General features: G+C 41.4%; 1 protein-coding gene across 1 annotated transcript; it reads left to right on the forward strand.

The window, feature by feature from the left end:
• The first annotated feature begins 1,107 nt into the window (after positions 1 to 1,107).
• LOC117414009 (hippocalcin-like protein 1) lies at positions 1,108 to 15,787 on the forward strand. Its single transcript, XM_034908768.2, has 5 exons — positions 1,108 to 1,487; positions 9,392 to 9,603; positions 9,920 to 10,201; positions 11,575 to 11,680; positions 12,667 to 15,787. The coding sequence occupies exons 2-5, from the start codon at positions 9,508 to 9,510 to the stop codon at positions 12,762 to 12,764; spliced, it is 582 nt and encodes a 193-aa protein (XP_034764659.1). The 5' UTR covers positions 1,108 to 1,487; positions 9,392 to 9,507; the 3' UTR covers positions 12,765 to 15,787.
• The last annotated feature ends 212 nt before the right edge of the window (positions 15,788 to 15,999 follow it).

A 15,999-nucleotide genomic window follows, 5' to 3' on the forward strand; every position in this document is an offset into this window, starting at 1 on the left:
GTTCACTATATGTGGTCTGTGTATTTTAACCCATGTTGAGAATCTATTTTCTTTCTGTACGGGTATGCAAACAAATAAATACGAATCTGATGATGTTTCATTGAAATGTTAATTATTATTATATTTTTTTTTAGGAATTTGAGATCTTGCACAGCAGTTTCACACATTCCAGGTTTTAATACAGGTTTGATTATCCACGGTGTATAATTAGCAAGCTCAGGTGTGTCTGATTAAACTCAAAAGGAAACCAGGAATGGATCAAACTGCTATGCAATGGAATTCTTAGTAAAACTATACAATCCTCATACCAACCTGTGCTGTGAACAGTGGGAGCGAGAGACAATCTTGGGATGGTCTTTTGGTCCAGCCATTAAAATGGACCAGCAGGAAGCAGACAGGTCTATTCAGACACCCTGCTCTCGCCACCCCACCCCTCTCAATCCAGCGTGCTCGTCCACTGCCTTAGGATGGATTACTGGCAGATTGTCCTGTTTGCCTAAAATAGTTTATCTTGCTAATCCCATAACTGCACACAAGTAGACTTGCATCTGCGGAAGGATTACTTGAACTTGTAATCAAGCAGCCAGGCCAGAGCCAATCCCCTACCAGCAGCCCACAGCACCACACATGCATTCTTCTATATTATAATACCATGCTGCATGTTTGTTAACAACCCTCTGGACCTCTGAGCCACTGCAAGCATTGCATAGACCAGTGGTGCTCATATGTGTATCCATATATACAGTATATATATATATATATATATTGGGGAATGACACTACTGGTCATGAAAACATGACAATAAAGATATCACAAGCTGTGGGGAAAGCCAGAACCCAAGGGAACCCAAGGGACCCCCCGCCACTCCTCCGCATGTGGTATTACGCCTAGACATTAATATTACAAATAAATCCAAAACAAAACAAAAAACAAATTTTGTTATCAGCTTAGGTTTTAACCTGTCAATACAAAACATAATTCCCGTTCAATCATTCAAAAAACAATTCTGCGTCTTGCTGTTATCCAGGCTGAACTATGTGTGACTCGTGGGGGTGGAAAGCGGGAGGAGGGAGGATTTTAACCAGATCCGAGCAATTTTCATTAGTCCTGCACCGGCATAAAAAAACGAATTATCCAGCAAACAGACAACACCCGGCTTTGAAAACGCTCTTAAAACAAAAAAAGAAAAAAAATATATTGAGATTTATTTTGTGTTATCAATTAATAAAACAAGACCTGCTTTTAAAATCGCCACGTAATTGCAGTAGCAACCCCCCTCGCTACATCAGTTTAAATGCCTTGGCCCGGAGTATAAGCATCCTCACCTTGCTGAGAAGCGACTCCGTGCCCTGTATAGTCGGCTGCCGCTGCGTTGGAGGGTTGCATCCACTGTGCTCATACAGTAACATGGTTTACAGCACGCTGCACTTCTGAGGGACCCGCTAACACACACGCAGAGAAACGCCAAAAGCAACCTCGGCGACAAGGTACGTACTGGTGCATTTGGGAGTCTGATATTTTTTATCACAGCTGCCGCATTTCAAGTGAATGCCGTCTGCAACTGTGTGGAATGCCCGCTGTTTTGCAGAATTGCTGTTGCGGAGTATTTTTTTAGCCTCTCAGTTGTATTGTGCATACAACTGCCGTGACATTACTTGACACTTGTGCCGGCGCCCGCGGTTTCTTTGGTAGGAAAGGGAGAGAAATAAGGCAAAAAGACAGACAATGATAGAAAAGTAAAACCGACCGAATGAAGGCGAATTCCTCAATAGGTTGTTTTATACTGGTGTTACTGCACTGTCTGTGTCCTATTCGTGCACTCAATGCGTTTTACTGATAAGTAATTATTACGGATTTCCCTACCTTCCTTATTAATGCATAAATACAGCATTTTCAACAACAACAAAAGGCGAAAGTATGGTCTAATCCTATTGCGTTTATATATTTAGAAATGTATTTACTGTATAAAATACATATATTTCTAGAGGTATTAGTGTATATCTAAAACCATATTTATTATTATTATTATTATTATTATTATTATTATTATTATTATTATTTATTTGTTATTTGTATTTTATTTTTGCATGCTGTGTAAGATAATTTACTACAAACGCAGTGTTGTTCACTTTTAAAATCAGATTGAAAACCTATGGTAATGTACATGTTGGCGTTATTTCATGCATACATATAAGCAAAAATAAATAAATAAATAAATAAATAAAATAAAAAGCTACAGTATAGTTCTTTAGTAAATCTAAGCAGCGCACACAGTTCTGTACCATTGGATCAATGACGCAAAATGGTTCTAACTTCGAATCAATGCAGTGTTCTGTATCCAGAACGCATGTTTTGTAATTCCATATCTGAGCTATCATATTGACACATTTGGAGCCCTGTCAGAGTAACAATACTAATGAACTGCATCTTGCAAGCATGTGCTGGGCGGGGTACGTACAGTCCAGCAGTACAGTCCTCTCTTTACATCTTTACCCTGGAAAAAAAACAAACAAACAGTTCACTCTAACTAAGGTCAGCAGTGAAACAGGCTGTGAGATGTTAGGTCAGCTCTTTATTAATTAATCTGTATTAGTGATCCACCAGCTAGATGCAGCCGCTAATCTGTACTCTCCCTCCAAAAGGGTTTCTGTTGTGTAAAGAGAAGGTTAGCAGACCGAAGATTAAAGTCCCCTTCTGCAGTTACCCCCTTTGACTGCTAGAGGGCAACCTGCATCCCGAGTTCTAAACTTACAATGTCATTCATTTGAGTCAGTTTTTGACATTCTTCCTTGGTTTAGCCCAGGGGTGTCCAGTCACGGTCGTGGAGGTCGAGGTGTAACAGGTAAAATGATATAATTAACTACGTCATATTCTGGATGGAGGTTTAATTGGTTTATTTCAACAATTTTAGAACAGGGCTGGAACAAAGACCAGGAATTGAACAGTTAGCTTTGAACACCCCTGATTTAGCCTTCTGTGTGATCTTCTTTATTAACTAGGTGGCTGTGAAAGCTTAGGTCTGCTTGCAGCAGTAGAAGGTTAAATTCACACCATCTCTTAACAGAAATTAAAGAAAGAGAATCACACTTTTTTTTAATTTCACTCATGATATTTACATTGATTTATTTTTTGTGGTGCAGGCATCCTTTTAACAATGTACCTGTTCAGCACAATGTGTGCAAACATTGTGAGTAATTTTGAGCTTGGAACTTGGAATTGATTTCTCTCTCTATCTGTCTTTCAGCTAAATTTCATGTCAGATTTCTGTTGGCTTCTAACTACACTATAACCATGACCCTTCTAATAGTAGTACAGTACGTTTTGGGATTGTGAGATGTTTACATATCTAAATATATATAGATATATATATAATATTGTTTGTGAGGTGCAGGCGAAGCTGTTTATTGATTCATATACCTTGGACTCTCTTCAATCTATAGTATAGTCATTATTGTTCTATAGGGGTCATTCCAGCTCAAAGTGGGGCTTATTCGACTCCTGACATCAGTCAATTCTGATATTAATTATTGCTGAAACAAGCTTTTAAAATGACAACGCCATTATTTGTCCAGGTTATTTGTACCAGTCTCTTACCCTGTGGAGGACACACAGCTCTTATTATGAATGGACTCATACTTGCGCTGGCACCCGTTTCTCAAACAGCTGTATTATCAACCACATGCTGGAAGGAGGAAACACCTTCCCAGAATTCGGGCCACCGTAGCTGAAATGACCCATATAGTCGAAGGCTCTGTAACCCTGCCCGCTTTCGCTGCGTTCTTCAAACTGCACGATCAAACCTAGAGAAGATGGACCGGGGGGTTCTGGAATGAGGACAGTCAAAGGTAAAAAAAAAAATCCTTGATTTTTGAAGCTGCGAATTTGACTGAGCTCAGACCCTGGAGAGTACAGCTCTCTGCTCAGCCATTCTGGTTACAACCGGTACAGGACAGAAAATAAGAGTTCTTCAAGAAACCCACTTGGACAGCTCTCACTGCAGATTCGATTCCCAGTCCCTGCTTATTAGTGCTGGGACAGAGACGTCTGTAATAACACATTACAGAATAGTGTTTCTATTCACACTAACACAGCGTGGAATATGATGGGGTACCAGGTTCATTTTACTCCCAGTTATTTTTTTTTAAATACTTTGGTTTTCTAGCTGATCGAAAGTACTGTATATTCATAAACTCGTTTTAAATTTTGAAAGAATATTCGATTGTGTTAAACCCACGTTCGCCCCAGTAATTCCTGCCTGCAACGTGTTTTAGTTGAAATTGTGTCAGAGTCTGTATACCGGTGGTGCTTCTCTGCACACGTTGCCATTCCAGGAATAATAACATCGCTTCTATATTTTCCAAGGACTCCCACTGCAGAACGACCACACTGCTGTAACAGCAGGCTGCTTTGTGTTAAGCCTGACCTTATGTTTGGAGCGTATGTTAACGGTTTGAAAAACAGCGTGGGTAAAGTAAAGGTAGGCTTCGTCTTGGGGCTGTTCATTTTTACAGCTTGAACACACAGATGCATTGCAGCTCGGAGGCACTGTATTTGTCATCTTGTTCTTTCAATCCTGCAGCTTTTTATCTTCACCCTTTCCTCTGCTGTATGGCTGGGCTCATGTGCAGTACTGTGCTGTGAAAGGAGTTTAACTACGTTAATCTGTGCTTGGACATCTCTAGGATAATCCACATATTATACCTCTCTTCAGTGTGAGCAGGGTTATGTAACATGTTCAGACAACCAGTCCCCAGCACTAAGGGAACGTCACTGAGTGCTACACATTACAGCTTGCTCATATTGGAGGAGACAGCTTGCATTTAACCTGTAATGCTTCTTTACATTTATAACCCTCTAGTGCTGCAAGTACTCGCTGGAGCACAGCAGTTTGGCTTACAGGTTCACAGGGCTTGTGTCCCTCCAGCTGAATCAATCTTTGGAAAATGGAAACAAACAGGGTTTGCTTTCTGCTAAGGGACACTGGAGAGCACAGGGCAGGCTAAACTATGAAAACATTCAGTAAATGGAACGAATTTGAACTGCAGTAGTTATGATCACTTTGCCTAATTGAGTCATGTGATTTATATTTGGTTTTGATCTGCACATGTTGTGCAATTTGAAATCATACTCATAAGAAATGATAATGTGCACCGTACCCTACGGGAGCAGATCCATGTTCCCTTTTGTTTGTTGTTTTTTTTAAACATCGTTTGGGCTAAGTACATCATACATGCCCCTGGTTCCCCATCTGTCTTGCCTCTCGTTTGCAGCTGACACTTCGTTTACGCAGACTGCAATGCTGCTCGCTGTGTGTAACTCCTCTCCAGGGCTCTGCTTTCCTCCCCCCTTACAGTGCACCACATTCTCCTCTTGATGCGGTGCAGTATTTTATACCCTGTGATTTTCTACTTCTGTGTATTATGAAACCATATACAGCTCCACAACCAGGCTGTTCTGAAGAGTATTGATGTTCTGTTTCAAACACGATTAACGACCAGAAAACTGCACAGTCATGTCGCATTTAACCATGCTTATACTGAGCTTTTGTTGTGCTTTCCCATGATTAACTGCACATTACTGTCGTTCCCAAGGGTTGCCTGTGCTTCACTTTGTTATCACTGTCCTTTGCTGTGCTTTTACCACTGTTCCCATAGTACACTTTAATAAAGGAAGGGTTGTATTTAAACAAGGTTGCCATGCCACAGTCTGATGCCGGACAGAAGCAATTGATTTCATGACTTTTCATGCTTTATCTAGAAAGATCGAAGCTATCTTTAAGACACAGCAGAGCACTCAAGGTTAAATGTGTTATTGGCAGTCTAGGGTCTAGGTCTAGGCACCTCAGCATCGCTCTGAACAAGAAAACCACATTAATCCATCAGAGTGGTCTGGGAACCCAGGTAAACATGTCTTTAACCCGGGCTGCTTCTCTGCTACCAAACGCATCATAAGGGACTTGTTCCATGAAGGTTGATCCCATATATGTGTGTGGGTGTTTGTATGAATCCATGCATGTCCACTCCTCTTGTCTGCAGAATCAGGCTGGCTTTGGAACATGGCTTTAAACATTAACATCACATCCTGGTGACTCTAAGTACAATCGGTACACCAGAGTGTTACTATTAACCTGTCCCCTGATAACACTCTGCCTTTAGTTTGTGTAAGAAATACTCCGAATAGTAAACCTACAGATTCGGGTCAGACTTATTCATGCGGAGAGCAGATTTATCAGGATCTTGATTGTTCAGACTCCAGGCACCCAGTCATTTCAATAATATACCTAAACAAAGGGAGGATTAAAGGACTAGTGTGGGAGTCTAACCCTGTATTACTGTAAAGCTCGATTCAAAACTGGAAATAAACAGTGCATGGTGCTATATAGAGTGCTACTACATTTTTTAAATTAGTTTGGAAAATCTATTTGATTTTATTCCATGTTCAAAAAGGGGAACAAACCTTGCAATGGAACAAAGGCTTATCACATCTTTATACAGTAGATCTTAGTACACCTGCATCCTTATATAAACAAGTTGCCACTAAGACTAAAATTAGCAGCGTTACTGAGACCTGTTCCACTTGGCACTAGGTTGGAAATGGAGAGTGAGCGGTCGTGCATCACGAATGCTTTTGTGTACGCAGCCAAGCCATACAGAAAGAGGAACGATGTAGGCTGAAGCCTGTGTCGATTTGAAGTGTGCATTAGCATGATCTCAGAAGTACCTTTCTATTAAAGTAGCTTTGTATCCGCAGAGCTGCGAGCAGCAGAGAGACCTGAAGTGATTCTGGGAAGCTGATGCCTGGTATCTAAGGGAACAAGTGGTTTTGAGCTGTGCATCTCAATGAGTCGGAGGCGAATGGTGACCTTTTCGATCGAGTTGTTTGTCTTCTCTTACATTGTCTTTCGAAGCTGGGAGGCTGCACCACACTAAACGGCAGCGCTTTGCTTTCTCGGATAAGGACTCCCGTTTTCAAGTTCAATCCAGGATCAAGAAGCAAGGTGTCCAGAATGGGAATTGGAGGAGAAACAAACATTCATCTTTTACTGTTTGTGAAGATGTACTGTAGGTGGATCCCAGTGCTGAGCTACAAAGATTCAGTGCTTGGGTATCAGGAACCCTGGAATACCAGCTGTGTATATTAATAATACCCTTGTGATTGCACAGATCTGCCTGTAGGACAGAAACCACTGCATAGGTGTGTGTGAATTGTCAAGTGCCTTGTGTTCCAGTACACTGTGGGACATAAAACTTTAAATAAAATTGAGAATGTTACAGACTTTTTCATTAAAGCAAGTTTTTTTTAAAATACTCAATGTGGACGTTAATGCCATCGATTGGTAAAGCGAGGGAAGGACTGCTTTTTTTATTTTGAAATCAACAGTATTAATGAATGGATTTATTGAATACCTTGTTTAAATACTTCTTAAAGGCAATTCCGAGTATGGGTTTCGGCACAGCCCTAGCTGCTATACTATATGTGATGTAGAGAGACCTGGAGACCAGGTACATCATGCGCATTCAGTGGACCTCTCTGCCATGGAACACAGTGTTGTGGACTGCTTGTGCATCTCCATTGTAGTGCCACTGAAACCTTCTCGATTTTCTTAATTCCGTTTTCCATTTCCCCTACTGCACCAGATCATGGCAGCAGCGCTCCCTGTGCATGGTACCGTTCTGAACACATAATGACGGCTTCCCTTCTGCAGTCACTGCACGCTGTCCTGTAGTTCATTCAGTCTGTAAAGATCTTTTGAGGTGCTTCAGCACATGAAACGATCTGTAGGAATGAAGAGCCGCGTCGGTCCCCCTCGTGCAAAGCCTGATGTCACGTTGGCTAATCCCGCTGAGCGCAATTTCCAATTATTCTCTTGCCCTGATTAGTTCATTCTTGTGTTACTCCAGAGACACCAACGCGATGGGTTTTCTGAAATAAGTTCTCTTGGATCTAGGGCAGGAAAGATCAGGAGGGTGTGTTTTAAAGCATGCCCTGTGTAGAGAAGAAAATTGAGTCTTTCTAAAATAAAACGTTTCAGACTTTAACTTTTAGTTAGCTGTCCCACTTTAACACACTTTCCCTGCAATTAAATCAACATATATGTGGAGAGCCACATTGCAGATTGAAATAGCAATGGAGTAATTACAGATGTCAATTGCGTCAGCCGTATGAGTGGAAATGGGCTGACAATGGGCTGGGATCCCCATGTGGGTTCTGAATCACACCATGAAAGCTCAGTCGCAGCTCCTCCTGGCTTGTATTTTTAGCCCTGTTTTTGATGCTATATCTGCTGGTTCGAATCCAAGCCCTTCATGAAGCTGCTAATACGGTGCATTACCCTCAATAACGCCACAGAGCTCACCCTGACAGGGGTTTGAGTCATTTCAAGACAGACAGAATCACAGCGGAATCCATGATGTGAAATGGCTTTTTGATAAAGGCCTGCCTTCCTGCTCCCTGGCCTGGATAGAGACACACAGGAAGAATCGTGGGTTTAACAAGGTTTACCACTCGGGGAGACTCCTGTGATCTTGGGGTGGGGGTGGGATTCTGTTATTTAGTGAAGGTTTCAGCACAGTCCCTCCCTAATTTGCTTGAGTTTATATTCTCACTGCACTTTTAAAACAGGCTAAGCAGTTGAAATATTAGTAGCTAATTGCAGAAGCTGAAGAGTAATGTGATGAGATCCCTGAAGGAGAATAATTGCATCGCTGCTGTGCTGCTTGGAAAGGCTTTTTCTTCTCCTTGTAACTGTGTTACTCTTGCATGGTATAGCATGCATCTGTTTGAATCTGCCATACATCATGCATGCATGCACGCACACACACACAAACACACACACACACACACACACACACACACACACACAAGGCAGGAATGGGCTGGTTTCCATATCCGGCTGTCTGATTCCTAAGAGACTTCTCTTCTAACCTAGGGCAAAGTCATTTGTGTGCAAACTTGTTATGCCAACTAATTTCTGTCGCCTTACAGCCTTTGTGTAAACTGCACAGGCTTGCATGTATACTGCCTGGCCACTTTTATTAGGACCTGTGTCTGATCAGCCTTGACATGACTCTGGGACTCTGGGAGGCGTCTCGAAGAATGTCACACTCGGTCAAATGTGACATTTGCAAATTGTACTGTTGTAAACTGGAAGGGACTGGGCAGCCACTCCAGAATTATGCATCGGTTATATTATTTGTTGCTCAATTAATCAAATGTATACTAATTAAATCAAGTCTAATCAAGCACCGTCATAAATGAATTTAAAAATGCTATAGAGCTTAATGTTTCTGGATATTCTGCATCGTGTATAACTGGACCTGCTTGTGATTTGCCTGTCGTCAGCGTTTTGTCCTCCTACTGCAGCGTTGTTGTTGTTGTTCTGTCATTGCAGGTTCAAAGGCACCTCTCCTATTCCTCCCCCAGCCTCCCCACACGCTCTCACTCGCTGTCTGCTGCTCCTCCTCCTCACACACACACGCACGCACACACACACGCAGAGCCAGCGCTATGGGCAAGCAAAACAGCAAGTTAAGGCCAGAGATGCTGCAGGACCTGCGAGCAAACACGGACTTCTCCGAACACGAGCTGCAGGAGTGGTACAAGGTGAGTGTGACCTTCCCTGGGATTCAGCAAGCTGTGAGACGGGGGCTGGGGGGTGAGCTGTGCATCAATAACTGCTGCTGCAGAGTCACTGACAATCTCGGTTTTACGTTACATCCGAAGGACGGAGCACAAGGAGGTTAAGTGACTTGCTCAGGGTCACACACAGGGAGTCAGTGGCTGAGCTGGGATTTGAACCCGGGAACCTCAAAGTTTTCCTCAAAATTTTGGCAGGGCAACTTCTAGAACTCTAAAAATGTAATTAAGAATGACCGAAAAGGATATGGGTGTTGTGACTGTCCTGTGTTCTCCTGTCCAGGGCTTTCTGAAGGACTGTCCGAGCGGCACGCTGAACGTCGAGGAGTTCAAGAAGATCTACGCCAACTTCTTCCCGTACGGGGACGCCTCCAAGTTCGCCGAGCACGTCTTCCGCACCTTCGACACCAACAACGACGGCACCATCGACTTCCGGGAGTTCATCATCGCACTGAGCGTCACCTCCCGCGGCAAGCTGGAGCAGAAACTCAAGTGGGCCTTCAGCATGTATGACCTGGACGGGAACGGATACATCAGCAGGGACGAGATGCTGGAGATCGTACAGGTGGGGTGTCTGCGGGTCTGGCTCTGCATGTTTGGTCTGTGTGTGTTTGGTCTGTGTGTGTTTTGTCGGTGTTTGTCTGTCTCGGTGTGTTTGTGTTGTGGATATTTTGTCTGTGTCTGTGTTGTCTGTCTGTGTGCCTGGATGGCTTTGTGTGTGTGTGTGTGTGTGCGTGCATCTGGTCTCTGTCTGTCTTTGTGTTTGTCTGTGTGCCTGCGTGTGTGTCTGGTCTCTGTCTGTCTTTGTGTGTGTCTGGTCTCTGAGTGTGTCTCTGTCTGTCTTTATGTGTTTTGTCTGTGTGTCTGTGTGTCTGTGTGTCTGTGTGCCTGTGTGTGTCTAACCTCGTTGAAGGGAAGCCTTGGCCCGGCACACGGAGTGAGCGTGGTGCCTTGTGGCCACTGTGGCTCCCTGCGAACACTAACCCCAGCTGGATGAGTTGAAGGGGGCCGTGATTAAGGATTAGAGAGTTAAATTTAACTGGGATTTGTCCTGAGTGAGCAGAAAGGGAGGATCATCCCAAGGCTATGCGAGGTAACAGCACACTCGCACTGCAGGTTTGACAAGCTTTTACATCACAGTGGAGTTTTAACCAGAGTGATTTTAATGAACGAAAATGCTTTCTTTTCTTAATTTTATTTATTTGTCTGTTTATGCATTTGTGTGTTTTTTTTTATGTTATGTTAGCATGACATCCACATGTATCTCCCTGTCGGTCGTGATTTTTTAATTAATTTTTTTTAGGCATTTTAAAACAGTTTGTGTGAACTCTTATGTTTGAAAAATTGCCATAACTTTGAAAACAAAACATATATACATTATAAATTAGATACATAGATGGGAAACGTAAAATGGTACAATTATACACACAGTGATATACACTTCAATCCACTCCTGCCTGACAAAGAAGCCTCTTCAGTTTTACTCAGTAATGTATGCACTGCCCTCCAAGCCCTGGGGCAGCCTCTATATGTCTATGTAGGGTTTCTAAATAGGATCCCTCAGCACGTTAATGGCTTTTGTTCATTTCACTGACCTCCTGAGGGGGGGGGTTGAAAAGACAGATTGGGGAGCTAGGTGTTTAGGCTGCTGCAGTGCTACACAATCATGTTCAATTTGACATTCTCCGCACACTTTAGGTCATGGGGCATGGATACCCATGGAATTACACTGTATCTTTTGTCTACAGCTCCTGCTCTTGTATGGTTACTGCTGCGCAACTAGATAGAAGTTTCTTGGACAGTTTTTTTTTTAATTTAAAAGCAGTCCTCTAAAACAGTTTCAGAAATATATATTAAAAAAAAAAAGTTTAAGAACGGCAGTGTGTTTGTGAATGGAGTGCTCTGTTTCACGGGTTCCTCATCTCCCCCTCTCCCCAGGCAATCTACAAGATGGTGTCCTCAGTGATGAAGATGCCGGAGGACGAGTCGACGCCAGAGAAGCGGACCGACAAGATCTTCAGACAGATGGACCTGAACAATGACGGTAAGAGGGGAGCGAGGCGTCCGTGAGACTGAAGGGCTTGAGACCCCCATCTCAATCTTAACGTCAGAATGTAAACAGGACTAGAATGAATTGCCTCGGCTCACTGCAAAGGGGATAGAATGAAGCTTAAACTGCAGCGAGAGTTTAAGCAGTAGAGACAGCAGCACGGCGTAGCTCTTGTTCAGTTTCTGTTGACGTGATGTTGTATTAATAGTGAACTTCACACAATGAAGGGAACATTCTTTGTTCTAAAATATTTGACAGCATGAAGGGTTATTTTATTTTTTGGACGTTGTTGGAAAAAGGCAGAAATTAAATCAAGAAATGTGTTGAAAACTTCAGCGCAATGGCATCTAGGTTCAAATCCGGTACCAAACCACAAATTAAATACCTTCAGTTGTATCGGCTTAGCCCTCCCTGACTGTGGTCCACATAACCAGTTCATCAGAGTTCTGAACCTTTTGTCACAATTGCCTGCTTGAGAGGCCCAAGGCTGAATGGAAGACAAGGGTGTTCAAGTCAGGACTGAGGTTTGTCACTTTTCACAATACAATACAGTTTGCTTTTATAAAGCGTTCTTCATGAAGAGCGGCCCAGGGCGCTTTACAATAAACTCAGAAAAGGCCTTGGCCAATCAATCCATCCAGCTCAAAAATAAGCTAAATCAAACAAAAATATTCCAAAAGGCAGGGAGCAGGACAACTAAAGGCCTTTGCCCCTCCTGATTTCAGATCTTCTAGGAACTACCCAAAGTTCAGTATTTACTGATCTCAAAAGGGTCTAATAAGTCGTAAGCAGAATTTTAAAACAAATCCTGAATTTAACAGGAAGCCAGCGCAGTGATTTAAGAACCGGAGTAATATGTTGTGAACGATGTGTGTGAGTACCAACGAGCACTACAGAACAAGTAAATGAATCTTCAGAAACGTAAGGGTTTGTTCAATACCTCTGTCTAAAGCTTCTCTCTCTGCCTCCTCTTTCTGCAGGCAAGCTGTCTCTTGAGGAGTTCATCAAAGGTGCCAAAAGCGACCCCTCAATCGTGCGATTACTGCAGTGTGACCCCAGCAGCGCGTCGCAGTTCTGAGCTTCCCCTCCTGCCCCAGGGAAACGAAGACAAAACGCATGAAGGTTCCTGTCTTTTGTGTCACGGAGGGACGAGTTTTAGTTATTTTAAGAAAATTAATCAAAATAATACAAAAAAAAACACAACCTGCCTAGACTTTTAACCATCTCCTTCATCACGCTTCACAGAAGGGAATTCCCAAAAAGCCACAGTGATGGGGGTGTGGAAACCAGGGACAACCTGTAGGAGCCTGGAATTGTTCTTTGCATTTGGAATAGAATGTTGGCCTTGGAAGACAGAAGGGACACAGAAGCGATATCTCGCCGTTGTGAACTGGTAACTACCCCACTGGTTTGTACTGGTTTTTGCGGTGGATTATCAGAATGTTCTGGAGCTGCTGAATTGTTTGCGCGGACGCTGCGTGTGTGTGCATGTGTGTGCGTGTACGTGTAGGTTTGACGTACAGTATTATCTTTTTATTTTACCTAAAACCTGTTAACATGTTACTTTCTTGTAATTGAGCTCATCGATACATTGTTATATTGGTTCTAAGTTTTGGTCTGTCTTTGCACTGCATGATATACTGAGAGTATTACTGTGTAAAGTGTAAACATGCTCCTTATCTGAACTTTAAGTTAGGGAATACAATTCAAACCATAATTTACAGGCATGCATTTTCCACGTGTTATAAAAAATATAACAAGTGAACTTTACATCTGAATAGAAACATACTAAACGATAGGCGTTAATATTGGATGGGGCTATCGGGGTCCCAAGAACCCCAAAATAAAACACAACATAGAGCATGTATACTATTGAGTAGGGTTAATCCAGACTGCAGGTGTAATACGCAGAGTGCCCAGCATGTGGCAGTATTGGACGTGCAGTCAAAATGCGAATGAATTGATATTGTGTGAACACATGACACACGTCTAATGAGCCCGAACATACTGCATCCGTGTCTTCGTGCAGTCCAGGTTAAACTTTGCCTCCTTATTTTTTTATTTTTAAAATGTCTTTGCTAGAATTCAGTTCGCTGTTTTACTTTTAAGTAAATGTTAAAATCTTTCTTTGTTTTTCAATTTAGTGATACAAATATTTTTGTATGGCTCTTTGAAAACTCCCTGGTCATCAGTGTGGCTCTTTTTAACCAAAGTAGATGGACAATTCAGGCCTTCTAGATTATTCTCGCTCCCCGATTTGAAACCCTGGGAGTGTGTAATATGTGGGAGATCTGTTAAGCACACCCATCGCAAATCAATACAAAAAGTAATATATATATATATGTGCTAGAAAAGAGGTCAGATCCACTCACTTTCATATTATGAATGCAAATTTCCATTTTATGCAACATTTACACACGTGTTTACAGCCACACAGGTACTGTATGTAAATCTTTGTGTAACCACATGGCTAAGTTATACTGCAGTAAATGCCCATGTGAAATGAATCCACACGAACGTATGACATTTTAGTCTGTATATTTATATAATGAACACGTATCGCAACCCCAGACTGCCGTTTCACACACGTACACATAAATGTGTCTCGCTTTGGGGGTGCAATATAGGAGCATCGATTCAGGTGTGAATTTCTACATTTGGAAACGTGTGAACAGGTGTCCGTGTGCACATGTCTGTATTGCTATATGTGTTAATTATATAAACATATAGAGCCCTATTAACGGTAAGGAATGTTTCAAGGACAGTTTATTAAAGTACTGAGTTTTGAAACATTCTCAGCGCTTCAAAGAATTTAAACAAACAGTTTAAATAGGTTTCATGAATTGTGAACTTGATTATATTATTTAAATTGACTTTAAAAAAGCAAAAAACAATCCTTAAATTCCTTAAAACAATCCTTAAAGTTTTGTGTATAGGGCCCACAGTGGTTACAATTGTATGGTTAACAGCATATGAAAAATGATTATATATATATATAAATGTTTGTTTGTTTGTTTATAAACATGCATGGTTATTAATTAATGAAGTTTTTCCAAATGTTTTCCAAGTCGACTGCACTTCTGAACTGGAATTTGAGATTGAATGTTTTATAACCATCATTTCAGCCTTTAGCCTGGTGTTGTAAAGGATCCCTGTGTTGCTCTGCAGTTTAGTGAAGCTGTACTCCAAGAGCTGTTAATATCGTAATGTGTGTCTTCTGCGTGGTTCTCTATCTGCTTAACCCATTAGGTTCCGCTGTCCTCATTTGAGGACTGGCTACTTTGTGGAGCATTTTGAACTGGCATCGTCTACCTGTTATTTAAAGGTTCTGTTTATCTGTACTGTTCGGATAACTTACTCTAATTTTGTTAAGAATAAAAGTGTAAATGTAACTCGACAACTATAGCCCTTCAGATGCTTTTACAACGCCTCAATATAATATAAGACACTGAACCTAAGAATGGTCCTTTGTTTGGTGTTTTCCTCCCCACAGTGATGAAATTTCACTGGTCAGATTATAAGCATGTCTAACTTGACTGTCCTCAAAAATAGGATGCTGGGAAGAGATGTTGTAAATATTTTACACGTCTGAAAGATTTGAAATTTGAATGGTAGGATACCGATTTAGAATGTGTCAAATTGCAGAAGTACAGCTTGTGTTTTTTTTTCAAAGAATGTTATTTGGTACTTAATGGGTTAATAAAAAAATGTTTGTTTTGAATAGTTTGTACGTATGGCAAATCACAAGAAAGAATGGTACAGAAAACACACTATGATATTGAACAGGTAAGCAAAAAAGTAAAGGACATAACGTTTCCCTTTGAATCTATATGTTCATTTAAACAAATATATAATGTTCGATACAAGGGACAGATGTAAACTTATTTACACAGATGATTAGAGGATTTGTTTCCATATACACAGTATATATATATATATATATATATATATATATATATATATATATATGTATCGCATGTGGGTTTACAACATGTGTGTTTTAAAGTTGCCTTTGAACTAGAAACGGGCAGTGCATTTTATGTAAAGTTTAAGCGAGTTAAACAACTCAAGACTACTTAAAAGCTTCAGCATCAAATGTTATTTCTGCTTTAGTAACTTTATTGGCCATGTTATTACTCTGGGAAAATATGCTAATGACATTTTGCAGCAAATAGCTTTGAGAATCAAGCCCATATTGTTTCAAACACAAAATGAAAAAGAAATGCACCGTGGAATAGTCACTGAGGCTTATTTGGTGACTGTATGGAATGAGTTACTAAGCCTTGTTGTTGATGCAAACGCACTTCCCAGCA

The sequence above is a fragment of the Acipenser ruthenus genome, chromosome 23, assembly GCF_902713425.1.
Source record: "Acipenser ruthenus chromosome 23, fAciRut3.2 maternal haplotype, whole genome shotgun sequence".
In the NCBI taxonomy this organism is placed as follows: domain Eukaryota; kingdom Metazoa; phylum Chordata; class Actinopteri; order Acipenseriformes; family Acipenseridae; genus Acipenser; species Acipenser ruthenus.

What these genes read in the sequence shown, in the direction of transcription:
- LOC117414009 (XM_034908768.2), top strand. Translation starts at nt 9,508, where the DNA reads ATGGGCAAGCAAAACAGCAAGTTAAGGCCAGAGATGCTGCAGGACCTG. An exon ending in AGATGCTGGAGATCGTACAG is followed by an intron (nt 10,202 to 11,574) that starts GTGGGGTGTCTG and finishes CCCTCTCCCCAG; the next exon opens with GCAATCTACAAGATGGTGTC. An exon ending in GATGGACCTGAACAATGACG is followed by an intron (nt 11,681 to 12,666) that starts GTAAGAGGGGAG and finishes CTCTTTCTGCAG; the next exon opens with GCAAGCTGTCTCTTGAGGAG.